General features: G+C 39.0%; 2 protein-coding genes across 2 annotated transcripts; one reads left to right on the plus strand and one right to left on the minus strand.

Annotated features, from left to right (window-relative positions):
• Window positions 1-979: 979 nt before the first annotated feature.
• LOC144661770 (uncharacterized) lies at window positions 980-20,589 on the plus strand. Its single transcript, XM_078522601.1, has 9 exons — window positions 980-1,646; window positions 1,740-1,833; window positions 9,797-10,155; window positions 11,606-12,215; window positions 12,977-15,090; window positions 15,628-15,715; window positions 16,847-17,150; window positions 17,842-17,945; window positions 18,724-20,589. The coding sequence occupies exons 1-9, from the start codon at window positions 1,516-1,518 to the stop codon at window positions 19,231-19,233; spliced, it is 4,314 nt and encodes a 1,437-aa protein (XP_078378727.1). The 5' UTR covers window positions 980-1,515; the 3' UTR covers window positions 19,234-20,589.
• On the minus strand, window positions 4,866-7,202 carry LOC144627902 (uncharacterized). Its single transcript, XM_078489304.1, has one exon. It carries the CDS (start codon window positions 7,200-7,202, stop codon window positions 4,866-4,868), a length of 2,337 nt encoding a protein of 778 aa, XP_078345430.1.
• Window positions 20,590-23,415: the final 2,826 nt, after the last annotated feature.

A 23,415-nucleotide genomic window follows, 5' to 3' on the forward strand; every position in this document is an offset into this window, starting at 1 on the left:
GTTCGACGGAGAACTTATGTAGTCAGAACTCCCCTGCACCATTAACAAGAATTGGTCCTTAAAATGTTTCGTAAATACAGCGATCTCTCTAAAGTATCCCTGATGAAGGGAATTTTTCCAGCAGATTTAACAGGCAAAAGCTTCCAGTGGATAAACGCAATGGCAACCAACTAACATATTACATTCTGATTATCAAAGTACAAGCATACCCGGGCAAGCATATAAGGCAAATTAGCTCAGATATCATTGCAGCCGAGCGAGATGCAAACCCACTTTTGAAAAAACCGCAGAAGATGAATGCCAGCACACTGAGATACCAGTTGTATGTTATTACACGACCCTCGAAATATAAACGATTTGTTTGGGAGAACGGTTTATTTAAAAAATGAAAATATCAAATTTGTTGATGCCCGAGAAACTCCTGCTCTTTTGTACTTAGTTTGACCACATGTACTTGACATGTGTACTTAAGATAGTCACATCGCTTTTTAATCTGTCGACAGGAAATGCACGAGAAACTCCTGCTCTGTGTACATAGTTCAGAGTCACGTTTGTATTGTATGTATATAGGCTGGTCACATGTACTTGGCATGTGTACTTAAGATAGTCATATCGCTTTTTAATCTGTCGACTAAAAATGCACGAGAAACTCCTGCTCTGTGTACATAGTTCAGAGTCACGTTTGTTTTGTGTGTATATAGGTTGGTCACATGTACTTGGCATATGTACTAAGTTAGTCACATTTGTTGACATTATCTGTCAACAAATTAAACTGTAGTTTTATCGGTTCTATCAAAATGCACGAGAAACTCCTGCTCTGTGTACTTCGTTTAAGAGTCACGTTGTTTTTAATCGGTAGAGAAATTAAAACTGTTTTAAATACCATATTAAAGTGCACGGGGAACTCCTGCTCTGTATACCTAAGTTAGTCACGTTGTTTATAATTGGTCGAGAAATTATAATTAAACTATTTATTTTGGTAGAAACACAACAGGCTTCGAAACAAAGTTTATGTATCAACAAAGATCGTGTTTGATACTTCATCTCGCCTTAAATTTCAGAACATCACAAATTCCGCCTACTAAAAGGAACACATCCCGGTCCCGCCAAAACAATTTCATCCCGTATCCCGCCACTAGAATTTTTTACATCCCGCATCCCGCCTTGATTTTGAGCCCCATTTCGCATCCCGCCAAACCTATTTTGGACCCTCTTTAATGTGCCGCACTCGAAATCACCCGCTTTGTCTTAAAGTTCTATTCGATTCTTTATTATGCTCTGATTTTAATGCAAAATGGGACATACGGTATCCGCGTCCGTACGGACCTGACTCATTCTGGCAGGATTTCTTTGCACGCATTGCTTGCCTTTGTTTTGGCGACCAGCGGTTTCGACATTTGATGCGAACCAGTCTGACCGGTCCACAACAACACGTCATCAAGATGGAGCCTGCTTCAGGTGCAAGGCACAGATTTTGCAGTGAGATGATTCACCACGTTGTCTACAGCCCTTCAGATGGCAGTTATTTCGCCATGTTTCGTAAAATATCAAGGATCAGGCTATAACAAAAGCCTGAGTCATTTTTTTGCTATGAATTTTATTTCAGCTTTATTATTTTTGCTTCTATTCATCGCTTATATCGGCCGGTGAGTAAAGTTGTAGCGCGTATAAACTCGTCGTTTCGTAATGTTTGAAGAAGTTTACAATCACTAAAACTCTTACCTATGCTTCATTTATAGCCTTCATGCCCCGGACGGGAGCGAGGAAGCTTCGAACATCTCTGAGCAGGGAAAACCGGAATTGTCGGAGTCATCAACCTTCGTGATAAACACAGTAAGTCATTGTGTTGCCTAGATCAGCGAAAGAATGTTAGTTAGAAGTCCGTTTCAATGGAGAATTGTATTGAATGAAGGAAATCACAATTTTGTCCAAGCTTTCACTTTAAGATTATTCTCCTATCTTTCAGATTTGGGATGTTTAGAACCAGTTTAGAATGTTCAACATCTGTTCTGATTTCAGTGTACAGAACGACAAATTTAATTGTCAGCTAAGTTTAGTATTTTGACCGTATTCAGAGCAGCTGAGGACAGTACGGGTTTTATTGTTAAATCATTGCTATTACAAATTTCTGCACTGTATTTATATTTCTCCTTGATCTGTTGTAAAAATTGGAAAATGTGTGCAGTGTTTAACACTTAGCTGTGGTCTAAATTGAGCACGTTTTCCGAAGCTTGGGCAATCTTGTTACTGTCATTATTATTTTTAACTTATTCCATTTCATTTTGCTACAATCGTCGTAGAGAGAGTAAGCTTATCCTCTGACAAAACTTGAAAAAAAAATCAAATTTTGACGGAGATCAATAGATTATAATCGGGCCTCCACAATGGAAATATTAACTTTTTTAATATTTCAGCATAATATTATTTTAAATTTCACCTTAATCAAATCACCACTAAGTTACTTTGGAAACCTAAGTGTAAGAGAGTTATGAAATCTTGGTAAACCTGTCCAAAATGTCTGTCACATTTCCTATTTTTAATTTTGTAAAAAGTAAGATTAGATTTCATTGCAATATTATGGTAAACAATTTTTAAGTGGCCCAATATAACTTGTTAAATGTTAACTTATAAATTAATATGTGCACATGTTAAAAGCTGAGGAAGGGAGCAGCATTTATGCAGGCTTACTAGGAAATTTCTTGCTTCTTTGTGGTCTTTGAAATGTCTTTACTCAGTTCTGTGTAGTAATTTAAGATGATATTGTTAGTAGTTTTGAAACGAGGAAGTACACTGTTCATTATACATGTGTAAAAGACAGACAGATGCATGCTGGGCTGAATATATTATTTTCTCAATTACATGCACAGCTGTAGATACTTCCCCTCAGGGCCCAGTCGTTCAAAGGGAGGATAATGCTATCCACCATTTAAATTGTTATCCAGTGGATAGGTGTTGGCAAACCAAACTTCATGTACACTATCCACTGGCTAGTGATTTATCCTTTGGATAATGTTAGCTATCCATTGGACAACTAGGGCGAGATGATTGCCTCCCTCGCATAATTACCTCCTTTTCGAGGAAAACATTTGCCTCTAACACTGGTTAGATAATAATGCTTCTCTCCAACACATGTACAATCATCTCCCACCACTTGGTTATTACAGACACCTTGTTATTGACAGGAGCTGTCCATTATAATGGGAGTTGGATGTTTTAACCTGTTTTAGAGGCAAATAAAAATAATTGCCCCAGGGGGTCATCAATATTCAACCTTGAAAGTCAGAGCCAACTTAGCCAACTTATTCATGGCGAACAATTTCATACAGTCAGCGGCTGCAATTGCTGACGCACATTTTGTCAGCGTTGGCCACTGCGGGCACGGATTTGATCAGCGGCTGGGCACGACGGGCGCGTGTTTTCCTTAAAACAAAAATGGCGGACCAAGGGAGAAAAAGGCCCTCAAGCGGCTATTTCAAGCAATTGTCGCGGGTTACTAGCGATTTTTTAGAGCCGGTACGAAGAAAAAGAAAGGCCACCAATCGTGGAGACTATTTTAAAGTTGAACGGGTCATTTCGAGGCGATCGCTGGATCACAAGGTACGAATAAACGCCTGTTATTCTGTGAGTTGAGCTGCTAGTTACCTTGGAAGAGAATTGTGATCTGATATTTAAAGAACGTTTTGTAGTGAAAAGAATAATTTTGTTTTCCCAGATTGAGTACCTTATCAAGTGGGACGGTTACAGCTATTTTAGCTGCAGCTGGGAAGAAGAAGATAACCTTACAGTCGATCTCGTGCGGTAAATATTTAACTTGGTGTTTTCCGTACTTAAGTGGTCTGTAAATACAGTGTATGCTTTTTAGAAGTACCACCTTCTGTAAAATACTTGTTGAGATAATAAAAAAAATTGACCAGATCAAAAAACCTTATGCTGCCATGTTTTTATTTAGGACATTTGAAAGACCAGTGATCCCACAAGCTCGACTACAGGAAAATATTGAACATTTGCTCCTGGCAGTTACATGTAAATTAAAAAGTAGATCAAGAGGACCATCAACTCTGTTTTTCCACCATGATTGTTACCGCTTCCTCTTTCTGGATAAAGGTCGGGCTAGCAGAGATGGCAAATCTACTATGCTAGAGAAGCATGACTTTGAACATTGTAATTTTCATCACCTATGGGATCAATGTTTAGACAAAAATGGAGATGGTGCTAGGATTAAATTTCCTATAAAAGTGCACCTGAATTTATCATGGTCTCCTAAAATTTCTGCAGTTGAAAATGGCATTCTGGTAAACCCTCCAAGAATGCCTCTTGAGAAACTTACCATTGACTTTGTACGGCAGCCATTTTCTATCCTAAATGCCTGACAATTTTTTTCACACGCATTGTAGGTTTCAGTCAAGACTGTTGCTTTATTAATGACAAAGACAATAAAGGCTGTATTAAATAAATGAACCTGTGAACAATTTATAACTAGGCCCTTCTAACCAGCTCTTTTTACTTTTTTAACATCAGTCTTGCTTAAGGACATGAATGTATAATGAAATTGTTATTGAATTCCATCAAGGGGCCAGGCCATATGTTATGTAACTAGGTATTAATCTGATTCGCTTGAGGGCCTTTTTCTCCCTTGGTCCGCCATTTTTGTTTCAAGGAAAATACGCGCCCGTCGTGCCCAGCCGCTGGTAATCTGTTTCTCTTAATAATTGTACAAGCTGGTGTTTTGTTTTCTTAGCAATGCCTTTGATTCCTCATGAAATTGTTATTGAATTCCATCAAGGGGCCAGGCCATATGTTATGTAACTAGGTATTAATCTGATCCGCTTGAGGGTCTTTTTCTCCCTTGGTCCGCCATTTTTGTTTCAAGGAAAATACGCGCCCGTCGTGCCCAGCCGCTGGTAATCTGTTTCTCTTAATAATTGTACAAGCTGGTGTTTTGTTTTCTTAGCAATGCCTTTGATTCCTCTTTTCTTTAATTCTTGCTTAAGCTGAGGTACTGTCATTTTTGTAATTTCAAGTGAGCTCGATGGCGCAGCAGAGTGAGGTTGTGGTGTGAAAGCACTTTGACTGCTCTGTAGATCACATATAGATTGACCTGTAATTTCTGGGTGTGATTTTTTTTTCCTTTTTTTGAATATTTCCTCCTCCCAGTACTCTGCTTTGTGTTTCTGATAGGATCGAGGATTCCGTTCTCTGTTTCTTAACTGCCATTGACGTGACTCTTGAAGAAGGACATCTCGAACAGAGTCCCACTTGTTTGATTTTCTCAATACAGTAGACCTAGCGACATCATTGTTCCTTTCAACCCCTTGCCCTGTAAATATCTTAACTGCTTTGTACATTTGAAAAAACCATGGGATGTGGGCAACCATTATGTGTATGTATGGGGTAACTCTCTCCCGCTCATAACCTTCCCTTAATCCTGCCAGAGAGCTAAAATCGTTTACCCATTGTTTTGCTTTCAGCCAAAAATCTGAGGGGCTTGTATTTGGTTCCCAATTACTGAGATTTTTGTACAGTGTTGCAAAGTCCACCCATAGTTTTATGACCTCGTCAGCAGTTTCAGGCCTCAAAAAATCATGCATTTTCTCTGGAAGGTGATACAGAAGTTTTTTCTTGTCATTCCCCATGAGACTTGTACAGTCATAAATGGAGCTTTCTTTGCCATCTGCATTCTTTTTCTTCCACACATCAAAAGACACTCCACAAGCCCTTATGCTGTTAATAAGTTTATTTAGGTGTACCTGTTTGTTACGGGTGCTTTCCAAGTTTTCCTCAATATCCCACTCAACAACTTCCATTATTAAATTTTTTGTTAACTTATCAGTTATTCGTAATAGGAGGTGAAGTTCATCAACAATTATGTGATCTAATTCAATGTCCAGAAGTGGTTTCTCACAGCAGCCATAATTATCCTTTTTTTTCTCGGACATTTTCTTGATTTCTTGTAAGGACCTTGAAAGTGGCTTTGAATTAAAATAACTGAAATGTTGATATACTTTCCATCTGTCATCTTTGTGGATTTTACACCATGCACATGCATAGTTAGCTGTTGCTGCATTTAAACCTAGCATGGTGAGTATGAATTTGTAATCACCACCAAGGAAAAATTCTGTTTCAATTTCAGTGTTGCTGACCATTATTTTGGCTTCAGTAATCATACTGTTAATTTCACTGAAAATGCCTCCAAATGATTCTTTCATAGAGCTATAATCTTCTTTTCCATTAAGGATTGCCAAAGTTCTGTTTCCTTTTGTTTTCATAACCTCATCACCTGTTTGTAGAATGGAAAATGACAACAAAACAAAGTTTGAATTCCGAGTCATCCTTGCCCCATCACCATTTATTTTGATTTGGATGCTTTTAGTTGTGGGGTTTTTATTTAGGTACTCTTGTACATGCTCCTTTATCAGCTCCTTGACAGCACTGACTTTTGCCCCGGGTGCCGTTCCTGGCAGGCTGTCAATGTGGCATAGCTTATTTAAATTGGCTCTACATTGCTGAATTAAATATGACTTTGGAAGCCCATCAGTGACCATAGTAAGTTCATGGAAGAAAGAATCACCCACACAAAACTTGTCAAGCAGGAAAAGAATTTCTTCTACTTGCTTTTTTTCTTCTACAGAAAGGGAATCATACTTCAGGTTTGTTTCTTGTTCTTCTGACAAATCACAGGGCAAACTTTGCTTCATGGCTATAGTATGTTTTACACCTGTGTCACTCTCCTTTACCAGAATGCTTTCAATGTCTAGTCCAAAAAATTTGCTGAACCAAAGAGCAGTTTCAGCCCTTGTAAGAAAATTTTTTAATGTTCTTCCTTTGTTTTTGCTGGATGCAAGTGGCTTTCCTTTGTATTCAACATTGAGGGATAATTTCTCTAGATTTGCCACATAGTCTTCCAATTCCTTATTTGTATTTTGAAGATGGCTAATAATTCTATCCTTCTCCTGGACAGTCTGAGTCATTTCTTTGAATAATTCCTCTTTTTCCTGTTCAATGTTGTTGCATTTCTTTCTCCATTCATTGATTTCCATCTCTAGTCTGGTCATTTCCCTTTGAAGATCCTGAGAGGATTTCACTTCTCCCTCAAAAATGTGAAATTTTTTAACCCTGACATTCAGGGCCTCTTTTGCTCTACCTTTTGTTGTCCTGTAGAGGCTTGCTACTGAACCAGCTCTTTTTGCTAAAGCTTTGTTCATTTCATTTCTCTTAGTTTTATCATCACTAAAGAAAAGTGCATGGTCCCTAATTGCTACTTGTAACAGGGCAACATAATCCAACAGATGCTGATGGTCAAGCATAACTTGTGGGTATTTCTCAGTGGGTTCCTCAGAGATTATTCTATGCCATTCTCTTAGCAATGGATAAGGTATTTCTAATGCGAAAATTGGTTTCTTCTCCAAAGCTTTCGACGCATATCTGAGCTCCGGTTCACAGAACTCAACTTTTCTTGCATATTCATGTATACAGCTCCTTGATTCGTCCGACATTTTGAATCTACTTCTTTTTGCAATACTTGATTTTTGAATAAAGCCCGCCAAAATGATTTTGTCTTGGTTGCCTTGGTTACACAAGGAGAGGCTACCTGGCTAGCAGAAAAATTTCAAAATGGTGGACGAAGTAAGCCATTTTCACATGGTTTTACGAAGGATTTTCGAGGGAGCGCACGAAGTTAACACCTGGATGAACTCGCCTAGTTTGAGAAGGATATTTTAACCTATTTTTAGGAGTGCTAGGAACCATGAATTCTGCTTTTTATACGCTGTTTTCGGTGAAGAAATCGACTTCGGCTGTCGATCTAGCGATTCAGATCTGGGAACATTAAACATCAGCAACGGGACATTTGCTACGGACATTTTGCGAAAGCACCTTCGCACTAATTTTGAGGGAAACAGGAGAAGAATTATGGCGGATTTTCTCGGAAAAAGAAGTAGATTCAAACGCATTGGGAACCGTCGATACACCAAATATTTGTAAACAAGATCGCTCAAAAGCAAGATAATATATGGCTCTTCTAAACTGGATTTGGGAACCTAAAGGAATTCTTATTCATAATGCATAGAAGCGAAATTTCGACTGAGGTAAGTCCACCTTTCACTGTGTTCTTTGTAATTACACACGCACCAAAATATAATCTAAGTCCACGCAGACATGCGACTCGCATGCGCGGCGGCCATGATGTATGAAATTGTTCGCCATGTATATATCAGTACCCCAAGACATACATGTACATCTACACAGGCATTTCCCAACTTTAAACTAATACACTAGTCAAATGTACAGAAATCACTATGAATTTTAGGTTTGACTCTGGGAGGGAAATGACTATTTGTTAATGTTGCTTTTGGTAAGTTTTTTAAACAGAATAATCAAAGTTATTACTACCACACTGTGGCTTTTTGATCCCTTTTACAAGGAAATTTATTTATTTTCATTAACTTGATAAACTTGTATATGCAAGTGTTTCAACATTATTTTTAAAGATTCTGCTTTGTGAAAATTAGTTGCACAAGAAACAGATATATAATACCATTTACTATGGATTGTTTTTATTTCACAACTTTGTCACAAAAGAACATTCTTATTATCCTGTTTATTCCAGTTGTGGCCTTGTTTTATTAATTTCCCTATTACCCATTCTTGCTTAATTCTCTGTTTATTCTATCAAAACCTGTTTTCCCTTCTTATGACTTGAATTCAACCAGAATTGAACATGCTACAGGATGTCAAATGTTTTTTGACATGTACCTGTGACCCTTTCAAGTGTTAACTTACACATGTGCCATAAATAATTAAGAATGTAAAGAATTTGGATAAAAATTCAGTTAAAATATTATTGTTACTAAGTTCTGTGAGAAATTATAGTTACTGTTGCAGTATGTTTTCTCACTTTTTTAATTTAAAGAAATAGAGAATGTTAAAGTGTATCTCCACTTTCATTACTTGAGAAAGTTGGAGAGAGTTTACAGTTTATATTATTATTAAGTACTTTTAATTCTTGCAAACGTTCTCAAGTGTTTGCATCAGCCTGTGTAAACAGAAAAAATAAAGCCATCAAAGACAACTTTTTAAAATAGAATCTGATGCATGGATCATGCCATGTTTACGTACTTGTAGTCTTATGCAAAATGACATCACAACCAAATTGTGTCCATGTGCACATTACTTGTCCAAAACTTTATAATAAGGATCACAAAGCTTAAGCTTAAGGTCATTTATGTGAAACATCTTAGTGTATAACAGTGTACATGCACGTATGAACATGATAGTAGTTTCTGCAGTTACATTTACAAGTTGTAGCTTTGTTTGTTTGTGTGTTTGTTTGTTTGAAGTTTTAGTAAAAGTTAATTACAACAGGTCTGGAATTTGCATTGTCACAACTTTGAATTCAACGAAATGCATGTACAACTTATGAACTTGTATAATTTTCTTGCAGTTTTTAGTGATATGCGAATTCTGAAATTCAATTCTCTACCAACCTCCCTTTATGCTTTTTGCTGCCATCAATCATCCTAGGGAAACAGAAGTTCACTTCAACCGAGTCAAAAGGTCACATCACTCAGTTGTGATTGGTAGATTTTGATCCATTTTGTTTGTTTCTGTTTTTCATGGTCCGTTGGCTGTCACCATAATTATGATTGAAGGCAGCGAAAATGCAATTGTCAGTTGGATTTTGAATTTCAGAGTTTGCAAATCACTGAAATTTGCAATTACTTAAAGAGTGAAATTTAGCTTAAATGCAGTTGGTCTTTTGCCGGTTTTCATCACAAGTTCAATTTTCCCTCTTTTGCAGGAAGATACCAAGCACTCAGACTCTGAAAATACTGATGAGAAATCAATTCCTCAGCAAGAGATTTTATCGCCATTCTCATCATCTACATCAGAACTGGAGGAACTTGTCACTCCAACAGTGGCTCCTGCCACTCCAAGCTATGACGCAGAGCCTTCCACTGCCGCCATAAACACTGCTAGCAGCATTGTTTCCCATTCACAGGATAATAACTATGTGTTCTCCTCTGTGATCCTGATTCCTCCTAGTAATCCAGGGCAGGTACAGTCATCAGAGGGTGCTCAAGATGATAAAGGAAGCATTTACTCGGAAGCTGTTCCAACCAAAGAGCCAGAAGTTTTGTCATCTGCTGTTGACTCTGCGTAAGTTGGTTTTTTATAGTTTGATGAAGCGTGGGTAGTAGTAAAAAACAGTTACTCAGGGATCCATATTCCCAGTCGTCCGGTCGTCCGAGACGACTAAAAAATCGTATGGACGACCAAAAGATTACATAAACTCGTCCGCTGGATGACTTAAGTTTGACTTAATAAAAAAAAACAATTATTAAGTTTTCTTATGAGTTACTTGCGTTCTGACCACTTGTCATCCATTCAAAACTTTTTGAAAACAGAAAATTATTTGCAACTTTCTGTCGTGATAAAATCATAATTTTGGCCACCATCTTGGCTGATGCGGTATTTTCCATCAATGAAATCACTGCAGGCTCAATTTTCAAGCTCTCAACCGCTGATATTTTGTATTGCAGCTGCATCCGCGAAAACACGAGGCGATCGCATCAGCTGATGTTTTGATCAAAGTTTGCCGTTATCTTGGTCTGGCACCGCCAGCAAAGAAATAAAAACAATGTTAACACTTCAGAAAAACAAACCAAATATGAATAAGAAGAGCAAAAGCGTTCTTTTCTTCCGTGGTTGCAGTCGAAGAGGCCCTGGCTTTCATTTGTGCCCGCATCATACGCTTCCACCAACATCACAAGCCGCTTGGGGGCGTGATGTTTTGTGAAATTTGTAAACCGGCAGCCAAGGTAGACAAGTAAAAAGTCTCATTAACAAATACTTGTGAATCAAACTTTATTATAACAGATTCGTTGTCTTGTAGATTTCATTTTTTTTTTTTTTTTTTTTTTATGTTTACACAGTGTTACATACATGTGATAATAACAAAAAAGTCAACTTTTCATTTACTTGTTGTACGGTCACCATTCTTCACTTTTGAACGGGCAAGTAAAATTTTGCCAGGGCAAGTATGTCATCTTGCATACTTGCCCGGCTGACGACTTGGAGAAAAAACGAATATGGATCCCTGGTTACTGTTTTAAGTGCCCCCTCTGTTTCAATCCCCATCCACATTTTCTAGGGTGGTAAGGCTTGACAAATGTGGGAGGCACGGTGGCCTAATGGTTAGTGCGCCGGACTCCGGATCGAACATTCTGGGTACAAGCCCTGTGTTGTGTTCTTTGGCAAGACACTTTATTCTCATAGTTTTTCTTTCCACCCAGGTGTATAAATGGGTACCAGCGAAATAATGCTGGGGGGGGGGTACCCCAGCATCCCATTCAGGGGGGAGTAGAAATACTCCTAGTCGCTTAATGCTACAGAATTCGGGAAAAGCTCCAGATGGCAGTATGGGCCGTATGGCTCAAGGTTTCCCCTTTCATGGCTTGACAATATTAAACAGCAATGTCCCCTCTCTCTCCCCCACTCCTACTCTCCCCCTCCCCAAGAAATTTTACAACAGAAGTAAGCCCTCTGGGCTTAATTATAATAAACATACCGGTATGTAGCTTTAATGTCCACTACTGCAATTTTACAGCCCATCAACTCCAATCAGTGATAAACCGGCTCCTACCCCACCTACACCTGCAGTGGCAAAGGAGGAGGAAGATAGCATTACAGCTGCTTTGAATCAAGCAGAGGAGGAAGGCAAACCAAAAGAGGAGGATGAGGAAATGCCGTCATTTGATGAATTCAAAAGAAGAGTTTTACAAGAGGAGGAGGAGAAGAGCAAACAACAGAGTGCCGAGAATGCCAGTGGAACCGCCCACAAACCTAAACCCAAGAAAGTCAAGGAAAGAAAACAGAGCAACTATGCTTCTGTGGATTGCGGCGCAAAGATTCTTGGTCACAATGAGGAGGCATCAAATGCTGACAGTATTCTGGTAGAGAACAAGGACTTGTATATGCTAAATCCATGCAGTGCAAAAGTTTGGTTTGTTGTTGAACTGTGTGATGTAGCCCATGTTAAAAGCATCCAGATTGCCAACTTTGAACTGTTCTCGTCCACGCCTGAGAGTTTTAGAGTTTACGTCAGCAAGAGGTATCCAACAAGAGAGTGGACAATGTTGGGAACATTTCAAGCTCGTGAGGAGAGAACAATACAGACCTTTCCCTTAGATGAACCAATTTATGCCAAGTACTTTAAGGTATGGTTCTCATACTCAAACAGTACAGCTTAGTGATAAGCCAACTATCAAACACAAATAACATGCATTAAAAAAACAATCAATGTTTCGGTGTGTTATTGACAGTTTACCAGTATTTTCCAACCATGTTAATCAAGGTGGGAGGTACGATGAACTAATGGTAAGCATTGATACTGGATTCAGGATTGAGCGGGCCGGGTTTGAACTTGGTCGGGGACATTGTGTTGTGTTTTTGGGCAAGGTTCTTTACCTTTACTCTCTCTACCCATGTGTATTAATGGGTACCGAGGAACTATTGCTGGGGGGTAACCCTGCAATGGACAAGCACCCCATCCAGGGGGGAGTAGAAATACTCCTAGTCGCTTCATACCACAGAAACTGGGATAAGCTCTGGCCTGTATGGGACACTAGGCTCGATGCAGACTTAACCTTACCCTGTTAATCAAGACATTTTAGCTTTTGTTGTTTATTTTGCCACTTTCAGTTTATTTTCTTTCATGCTCTTTCTTCAATAGATAAAAAAGGCAATTATATCACCCTGAAATAAATGTGCATGTACCACAATTTGACTTAAATTGTTTGCCAGCCAATTTTTATTTAACTGTGAATCACGCTTGCCATTGCAAAAAATGTAGAATACTGATGTGAAACCCCTTAAGAGAATACAATCATGTATGTTTTTTTCTTTACAAAACGCTTTGCCATATACATTTACATGTGCATGTGGTCATTTAATGTTGTGTATTTGCTTTGCATTGTAGGTAGAGATGTTGAGTCACTTTGGCTCAGAGCATTACTGTCCCCTGAGCCTTCTACGTGTGTATGGCAGCAGTATGATGGAGGAGTTGGAAGATCACGAGACAGATGGACAGGATGATAATGACAACTCTGACGGTGATTCAGATGTGCCGGTATTACCACCTGAACCTGGGGCTAGGGTTGAAGATGAACCTAAAAAGCCGAATATCCTTGAACGAGCTGCTGACACTGTTATTAGTCTTGTTAAGAAAATAACTGGTAATGGGCATGATAAAGAAAAAGATGATGATACCATGGAGAAAGGTGATGCCCTAGACATCCCTGATGCTAGCGGTGAGAAAGCGTCAAGCAACAGTGAATCGCAAGATGCAAGCAAGAACAAAATTGTGACTCTTGTTGGTCACGAAGAACTTGAGGAAAAACCAGTGGAAAACAAGACTAGCAATGCTAGTGACATATCAGTAGAACAAGATTCCAGTGGTAAAAAACACGCAAATTCAAAAGACGGAAAATCTATATCTGTTAACACCAACAGTGTGGATAGTTCACTTTGTCAAGAAGTGGAAAGTGATGAGAAATCAAATACAACCAGCACTGCTTTAACTCCCTGTCAGACATTTGCTCAAGCAATTGGACAATATTGTTTAGGGTGTTTTATGGGACAACTGTTGTTCTCTAAGAAGCAGTACCAGGATTTTACTTTTCTTGTAGATGGTATCAGCAGTAAGAAAACTAAGCTTTTTAACACAACCAGTTTTTCTAATAGCAAGTTAAAGAAGCAGGATGATGAACCTCACCAAAACATAGAAAGAGTCGACCAGGATGGAGTGAACAAACAGGAGCTAAAAGTGACTATCCAGGACAAACCATCTGTTAGCGAAAGCTTGGTAGAGAAACATACCCCATTAGAAAAGGAAAACCAAGGATTTTCTGTTAATGTCCCTGAACCTTCTTCCAGCAGCTTGGAAGTGAAGAGTGAAAGCACTGTTTCTAGTCCATTGAATGTTGTAGAACCTGGTGGTGTGTCTTCTAGAATTGTAAAACCTAGTCAGTCAATAGACAGTTTGGTCACACAAAAGAGTGAAACATCTGATGACCAGACCCCTTCTCTAGCAGAAGTGTCAGTTGTCACGGAAACACCTTTAAATTCTGCTCAGTCATCATCTTCCTCCACTATGACACTTCAAAGTTCAGAATTACCAGTGTTTAAGGAATCTGAAGTCAATGATGTAAAAGAAGAGTCTGGTATCGATGAGAAGCAAAGTGACAAGGAACCACTTGTGCAGCAAAGCTTACCGCCAAGTAGCGAGTCAACAACATCAGATATCCAACCTTCCCCATCAGTAAATAAGGAGACTTCTAATGAACCTGCCCAGGATGTAGAAGTTAAGGAAGTTCCCAAGATTGTCAAGATAAAAGAGGATATTATACCAGATAAAGTAGGTGAGAGTACGTGTAAAGACGATAAAGTTGGACCAACACCAACAGAATGCAAAGCTCCAAACTCACTGCACATGGTCCAACATTCCTCTCCAGATATTGATGTTTTAGAGACAAAACTCACTGACAAAGAAGGACGAGAAGGGACAGCACAATTGCCTGAAGCAATAGAAAAAGACGCTTTGCCAGTTTTAAATGGTGCATCACAAGACAAGCATGTAACTGACTCTGAGGACGCCAAAGTTGAAACTGAAGATGCTGAAAAGAAAGAGACTTCTCCTAATGTGGAAAGCCGCGAGAGTGGCCCTGAAAGCGGCCCTGAAAGCCCGACACCAACCATAGCAGTGGAATCTCAAAGCGTAGAGCCGTCAATTGAGCCTGCCTCTCAGCCAATCGGCAACAATAATGACCTTTTAGACTCTGTTCTTCCATTGCCAGCTCCTCCCATAGCAAGTGTGAGTACCCAGGAGCTTACTGCAGCAGCATCGGATGCCAACCTCGATGCCACCATGCTCAGTAAGGCACAGCAAGCAGCAGCCTCTTCAGCTGGTATGTCTACAGCGGTTGGTTCAGGAGGGCACAAGGAATCTATCTTTGTTCGTCTCAGTAACAAGATCAAGGCTCTGGAGCAGAACCTGAATATGAGCACACTGTACATGGAACAACTAAATCAAAGGTAAGTTGAGTCTGTGCCATATCATCCTTGGAAAATGATCCCCTTCAATTTAGTTACTGACAGCGACATGAAGAGTGATAAAATAGCGACACGAAACATTTTCAAATTCAGACAAGCCACACAAGAACCCCCCCCTGGCAGGGCTTCTATATTTTGTGGACAGGAGTTTGAGATAAGTTGATGCCAAAGTCTGGAGGAAAAACAATTGCAAGCAAGGAAACATCCCTTTCTGTCTTGTGCTCGTGCCTGTTTACCCACTCTAAGTCTTTCTATAATGTCATTTTGCACTGAAAAAAATAATGGGTGTGCATGTGCTACACAATGATTGACAAAAAATAATTATTCAATGGCTTGATTCAGCTGATAAATTTCCAAACTTAAGAAGATAACTGCCTAAAATCACAATTTTGCCGAAGGCATTGTAACTTGTGTAAGTATAAGTTGCATTTTTTCAGTTGGGGTTAGCTATTTAGAATCCTGTTAGATTTTTTTATCTCTTATGTCATTTTCACTTACACGCCTTTATTCTGTATACAGGTACCGCAAGTCACTAGATGAATTACAGAAAAGTTCTGAAAAGAAAGTCGCCCTGTTAACCAATGCTACCAAGAAGGCTGAAGTTGTTGTATGTACTCATTTATGCATTCAGTGTACTATTTACACTGTAGTTTAAATTTGTTTGAGGAATATTCTTGTACAATTTTCTCTGTAAAATGATACCAATACTTACATGTATTTGTGCTTGACTTCCTTTCCTGGCATCAGTTGAGTTAAATTTCTTGCTTCTTTCTGGCCTTGCTTCCTATGATTTTTGTATGTGGGGGTGGGGAGGGGGGAATAGTCTGTTGGGTGTGGACTGGACTCCAGATCAAGAAGCCAGATCTGGCTTGGGTCATTACATTGTGTTCTTGGGCAAGACACTTTATTCTCGCAGTTTTTCTCTGTACCTTAAATCCTGACCACCAGGTGGATTTCTTGAACTCCAGGGGAAATGAAAATTGCTTTGAGAAATCGGCAAAAAAATTACAGAAAAGTACCATCCAAGGGAAACGAAAATTGGTTTGAGAAATGAGAAGTTTCGAGAAACCAAGGGTTTAAGAACTTGGGATTTCTACTGTGTGTACAAATGGGTACCACCAAACTGTCAGGGTAATCCAACACCTACATGTAATGCTGTGGAAAGCATGCAATTTGTGGGTTCGGGTGGGGGGGATGGAAGCAACAGTATTCCTACAATGTAGTTGCTTCATGCTTAAGCTGTGTACACTCCTTTTATACAAATGTATTATAATACATACTAGTTATGCAACACTTTCTCGTGGTATACTATGAAATATCCCACGAGTCACTTGTATTTTCTCGGTATACACACGAGCCTTTAGGCGAGTGTGTATACCAAGAAAATACAAGTGACAAGTGGGATATTCCATAGTATACCACGAGAAAGTGTTGTGTAACTATTTTATACCATGCCATAGAAAATACGCTTACTAAATTTCGTCGAGAATACAATCGCAGAGCACGATGGGAAGGTTGGGTTGAATACCGTCGAATATACAACGGCTTTCCTGTATTCTGATTGGCTGTATTTTTTTATGGTATGGTATAAAGGTACATACACTGTATAGTAGATGTGCATGTACATGTGGTGTCTTCTCATATCTATTATGATGTTGATAAGCTGCAAACCCCCTTACCTATTTTCATCTTGGCCTGCAGTAATTTCTTAATAACTGATGTTTAATTTTATTTACAGATCAATAGTCAAAAGGAACAAATCACAAAACTGCAGTCCAAGTTAGATAACCTGACCAGTGTGGTGACAGAGATGAAGGCGCGCATGGATCCTCTCAACAAGGAGGTGATGGAGAGGCACGTCATTGGTCTTTGTATCGAAGTCGTCTTAATCGTGATGCTATTTATAGTATTTGCAAAGAGAAACAACAATCGCAATGTTCCTGACACACCCAGAGAGCCTGTGCACATTATGAATGGTAAGGGACCCCCTAGATTGGCAATTACAGATGGCCGCTACAAAGACAGCACCTTCCAGCCAACAGGTAAGTTTTATTTTTATTAATATTACTAGTCATAAGGGGCCTAAAGGGGTAAAATGGGAACTGGGATTTTGGCAAATTACTTGTATCATTGGGAACATGTGATTTGGGTCACTGGGACTGGGAATGGGAATCACAGACAGAAAGACGTTAGAACTGGGAGTCACTGGGATTTTGAAAACTGGGAAAACAGTAGGCGGGAAAATGGGATTTGGGCTGGTAAAATGGGATTTATACCTTTTACCCCCCCCCCCCCCCAATGTCTACTAAATTAATCTCTATGAAGAAATTGTTACAATGTAGTTTGATTGGTAACCCTTAATCTAGACCCCTTCAAACGTGCTCTTTGTGTTTCTCAATCAATCTCTTCCCCATCCCAATCCCCCAAAAAGAATGTCTCCTTAAGGTAAAGAAGAATATACCCTTTATCATAAAAATCTTACCTTTGCTTCAATGAATGACTAATGACAAAGGACAGCAAGAGAAAAAACTCATATTAGCTTTCCAAATTTACTAACAGCACAAACGTTTATAAGCAGGATAATGTTTATTTATTATTTATTTCTAAGATTGTAAACATATACACTGTATAAGCCATTGCTTTATCACTTGTAAAAAGACCCTTGAGTCATGACCTGAGAGACTTAAAATTAATATTAAAAGTATTTTTAACATTTTTATCATTTCCTTTTAGTTTCTCTTAGTGGAAGAGAGCAGCTGCTGCGTAGCTTTGGAAAGACTCCTGAACCAGAATCTGTTGGGGCCAGCACCACTCCAGATGATAACAAACTAAACAAGGTCAGATTATCAAACTGTTTGCATGCAAGACATTCTCCAAGACATACCGTACATGTAACTGCAAATTCTGCTGTCGATAATAAAACAGTTTAAGCATTACTCCAGTGTCTGACCCAATCGTAGGGACAGGAGAAGCCAAATGGTCTATCCGTTCTGACACATACAGGTGTAGCCCCATTTGTTGTTAATGCTTGTCTTTCACAATTGGAGAGAGGCACTGTAGAGTAAAATTTACATATATGACCGGACCCTGGCAAGGGCTCCAATCACCCAGCCATGTTGATTCAGAATCCAATGAATTAACCATTAGAACATTGTTCCTTGCACATGCCTTCTTGTACATGTAGCCGTGTTTTGTTGATACACTCTTATGAACATGGGGCTAGCTAAACATCATATTTGGTGTCTTTGGTATGGTAAAATATATGTTTGTGTACTGTTTACAATATTTATGTAGGAAAGCTGAAAAGAAAGATTTCATTTCCCATTTTTAGCTACCTTTCATGAATCATTGGAAAATTGACTTTGTTTGGTGTCAGCTTCTAATTTTATTCTGATATTCTCGAGAATAGGCGACATGTAGTTTCTCCTTGAAACGTTTTCACACAGTCTTACAGATAGGTGGTGAGAAGAAATATAATCATCAACAAGGGATTATTGTCTTGATGTAAAATCTAATTCTTATAAGCAATATTAAGGGAATGTTCTGCAGTCAATAAGGAGAATTACCATTTTGATCAACATGTTGAGTTAAGTGTTTTTGTTTGTTTTCCTGCAGGCTGACTCTTGCAATCCTAGTGAGAGTAAGAAGAAACGTAATCGCAAGAGAAAGGCATCAAACACTCCTGAGCCTCCCCCTGACAGTCCATCCAGTGCCGACTCACCCAGCCCTGCTAGTTTTGTTAGTCGAACTGCTGGCTTACTCTTCTTCAGTGCTCGTGGACTCTTCAGCGGTCTTCATAATTCTTGGAAACCAAAGAAGCCCTCGACAGTGCATAGTGACCCTGGTCTCTCTAGAAGATCTGAAGAGAACCACATCACCGATGCTCCAACAAGACTAAAGCAGCCAGTTATGACTAGAGCTAAGAGCCTTGATTCAGTTCCAGAGGAAACGACTTCACAGAGACTTGCTCCTCCACCACCCCCACCCCCTCTCCCACCGGAGTTTGGGGTCGTGTTCAAGCGCCCACCGGATTGCTATTATTCTAAAAAGGGCAGTGTTCGGACCATTACACCGGGCCCCATGAAATATGGAAAATATGGGGTCTTAGATACTCAGCTGGCATAACTTGGGCCCCTCGGAGACCACATCCATTCCCCACCCCGTTCCACTGAAAGTTTCAGTGGGAGAGGCGAGGAATGCGGTTGGTTTTCGAGGGAGATTTATTGGAGAGAAATTCATCAAACATACGAATGACCTGAAGAGTGTGTTTTGTGCTTTTGTGTATTTTTTAAAGGAATAGAAAACATTTTCCTTTGGGGGTGTTAATTGTTTCTGGGGGTATTGAGAAATATTTTGAGTTCTCCCAAACTTTCAACATTGATTATAAAACCTTTAAGAGCCACAGAAAAATGTTTTCTTTTTCCTTAAAAAAAATAGTCAATAGAAACTCTTCTTTGTTTCTATTTAAACTACGAGTTTCGGGGAATAGCTATCGCATACAGAAAAGGGTCGAGTAGTTTAATTATTTAAGTAGAGATTTAAGTTGTTGAGCTAAACAAATTACGTTGCGTTATTTATTATTATTTTTTTTTTTTTGGCATTCAGTAGACGATTCACAGCACACCCAGGCTAATTTCTACCTATGATTTTTAGAAATACGGCTTTATAAGCCAATCAGAGCTCGCATCTTTGAGGGTGCTTTTTAAATACCTTAAACTCTGAAGTGCAAGTCGTTGAACATTGTGTTATTTAAACACGAATCAACAGAGTGAAGGGGGGTGAATGATAGATTCATGAGTTTGAAATTGTTTTGGACCAAAACTCGCCAATATGCATGTATCGAGAGTCTAGGATTGTTCGAATAGGATAGGCACTCGACTACAAGAACTCATAATTTTGTTGTACAGCATAGATTTTAACCTGGTTATAGAATGTTTACAGTAAACAAACATCAGCTACCTTGACAGTTGATGAGAGAAGGCTGGGACTGTACTAAAAATGTTTATGCAAAGGGGGGGGGGGGAGTGAGAAATAAATTGCAACGATCAGTTGCAATTTCAAAAGGAATTTGTACAGTTTTATATCAAAGATTTATTCCACACTGGTCAGCGCATTGTATTTGTCTACATAGTTATACTAAAGATTGCCTTTAGTTTAATATACCAAATTAAATGTAACCAGCATTGGTTATAAAAGATTCCATGTATATTACAAATAGATATGTTAAAAATTCTTGTAAGGAAAGTAATTTATGTGAATATCGGTTTCTGTATCAAAACATATTTGTATAGTTTTGCACAAATAATAAGGAAATTCTATTGTTGGTATAGTGTAGTATAAAAAAATATATTTTGTCATATAATAAGTTGGTATACATAGTGATACTAAATTATAAAGAATTAAAACAAAGGTATACAAATATAAAGTTTATGGTTTTCTTTTGAAACTTATCAAAATTCTCGAATTCGGGCGTCATCTTAATTTCTTTCCGTCACTTGTTTCGTTGCTTCTTGTCGGGCCCAGGTTGGGGAAGTACTTCATATAACATGACACAGTGATCCTCGTCCCTTCCAGGGGTTAAACTACATGGTTTGGTATCGCTTATAGGGTATTGAACAGGAAAAAAGTATGGAAGGAACTTGAAAACGAGTTCAAGCCACGCTCACATTACGAGATTTTCTTACCTTTTTAAAGGTTCAGTTTCACAAAACACCGACCGTCGACCCCGTCAGGTCATTTTTAAATGGGAGTTCCTCGCGAAGGGGGCGGGGGTGGGGATATACAGCCCTACAGCTACGAGAGAAGATTTGACGGTAAGTTATCAGAGAAATTCTAAGAAAGTATATCGCAGACTGCACCTCATCGAAGTGGCTTTGAATGTTTGGGAACTATCGCTGACAAAGATAAATAATCAACGAAGTGCGAAAGCCCGCGTACACCGTGGTGGGGAGGGGGTATTTTTCGCACGGGCCATCTGGTCTTGCATACGTAAGCTCGCGTGCCGAGTTCTTTAATACGTCACAACATTGCCAAAAAAGTCGTGCATCCTCAAGCTGTTTTAACAATGTTATGACGAAAATAGTCTTTCAATAAGAAGACATACACAAAAGTGACGACAATTCGTGGATGTTTTCCTTTCTTTACAAAACAAACCATAATTAAAGTCAAGGCCGAGCACATTCGCTTTACAGCTCTCAGCCCATCCAGTTTGTAATAAAATTTTGTAATACATTTTGTAATAATTTTGTAATAAAATTAATAAAATTTAGCTAATGGACTCGTGAGACATATATCAATAATTTTAAAAAATAAAATACATTTTACTCAACCTGTGTATATTTTCGAAAACGCATGGAAGGTTTTTATTTATCCGGTTGCGTGTGCCCTGTGCGTCACTCTACTTTATTTTAATTATTTTAATTTTATACCCTTACAGCGCTATTGTCGAAATTTCTTCATAGCATCCGTATTGGGAAACATAACCAAGTCGCAGTTCATTCTGTATTCTTTTTTCTTGCGATCTTTACGATAGCTGCGTTATATTTTTCCATGCTATCGTTAAGAAAACTTTGATCGCGGGAATCGTAGCAAATTGTAACGATTATTTTTCAACTGATAAGGCAGCCAAATTTTAAACTGACCACAACAAATCCATCCAGAATCTTCTGCCAATCTTAAATCAAGTGGCATCAGAAAAATTATCGACTGGAAAAGCTCGTTTCTGTTCTGTTTTGTTGGTGGCGATTTGATAAAGTTCCATACGTATTTAAAAAACTTCACCGCCAATCAAAAAAATAGGTCCGCATTTCGTGCGTACTTAAGGCTATTTCCACAGACATCCTTACATAATCATTGAGTGGTATAACTGGATTAAGATCCGGTTCAATATTCGTGAACTTCGATATGAATTTCGAGAGACGCTTTAGTCCATTATTACAGAATCGTGGATTTTAAAAAATAACCATGATCCCTGCTTCCACAGACTGAGAGATTTAAAAAATTAAAAAGCCTCAAACAATCACGTCTTGTTTTCTTGACCCCGATCTTCCCATGCCTGTTGTCTTATCGGCTTATGTCTAAGATAACGACAATATTTGAGCTGTTCCATTAAGTTTACTGACGAATCAACAACTGGCGCTGTTCTGGAACGGCCGTACTTGTTGTGAAAGTTATCGGTGCAGCCATCTCTTATCGGTGGAAGGATCATGGATTGTATAGTCCGCTTCTCGGGTCGTAAATGCCGAAGCTTTCTTGAAAGTTCGTCGGGCGAGGTAGGCGCGCTTTTGACCGCTCGCAAACCACCCTCTTCATTGTCCCAAAAAGGCTCGCTTTGTCTCCGTTTCCACAGCATTTCAAAGTACTCCTGCGAGTTTAAAGGTGGCTTTTTAAGAAATTCTTTGACTTTTCGTGTCAGTTGTTTATCCTGGTTGTGATACAGCGAAGGGATGTAGCGTCGTTTTAAGTTTGGTAACGACGAACTGTTGACATGACGCGTCGACTCCGCGCTTCTCGCCGACGAATGAGCTGAGGAAAGACCGTCGTCTCCGTGTCGAACACTGTAGGTTTGACTGGATTTTCTTCTGTTCTGTAACCCTGTATAATCCATGATAACTCCAAACAAAAACGCAGAACTAGTTCTTGGTTTTTAAGTCCTTAAACGACAATCATGCCGACAAAAAAGTGAACGTACAACGTACTTTTCATAAAACAAGTCAAATAAGTAAAGCTACCAGCTGAAAATTTCAGACTCCGCCGTATCGAATAAACTTTATAATCGTCTTGTAAACCACTAAACAACCAAAACTCATGAATAAATAAGGCAATTGCTAACTTTGGTTGCTAACAGTTTTAGCCGTAGGGAACTTCTTAGACAGGTGAATTACCGACCAATGGTCTCAGCAGGGAGTCGTTCAGTATTATTTGCCACAAACTATCAAATTCTACACCGAAATAAAAGTACAAAAAGATCTATCGAGCTTCCCACTGTTAAGTCATAAGTCTGAAGTTTTCAACTTAGTGAATGTTTCTGTTTAGTAATCGCGCTGTTTTGAGTAACCTGCCCACACATCGCCGGATAATTAGAAAGACTTAACCAACGAGGACGAGTGTTTATATTCAACAACTTCCAAAACAGTCATTTCAGATGCAAGAATATTGAGATGCAAGCTAACTGTGCCGAGGTCGCATGTGAAAGAGAAAAAAACAGCAACGACTATTGCTGATGATGAAGATTTCGATTTTATAGCCCCTCGTTTTCAGTGACAATTGCAACTGTTTTAATTCTGTTTATTTAACAACCATGCGTAC

The sequence above is a fragment of the Oculina patagonica genome, chromosome 1 (genome assembly GCF_052425735.1).
Source record: "Oculina patagonica isolate OP01 chromosome 1, crgOcupat, whole genome shotgun sequence".
NCBI lineage: Eukaryota > Metazoa > Cnidaria > Anthozoa > Scleractinia > Oculinidae > Oculina > Oculina patagonica.

Coding starts and splice junctions, on each gene's coding strand:
- LOC144661770 (XM_078522601.1), top strand. CDS start 1,516: ATGGCAGTTATTTCGCCATGTTTCGTAAAATATCAAGGATCAGGCTAT. Junction 1,647..1,739: donor TTCATCGCTTATATCGGCCG/GTGAGTAAAGTT, acceptor CTTCATTTATAG/CCTTCATGCCCCGGACGGGA. Junction 15,716..16,846: donor CCAAGAAGGCTGAAGTTGTT/GTATGTACTCAT, acceptor TTTTATTTACAG/ATCAATAGTCAAAAGGAACA.
- LOC144627902 (XM_078489304.1), bottom strand. CDS start 7,202: ATGAACAAAGCTTTAGCAAAAAGAGCTGGTTCAGTAGCAAGCCTCTAC.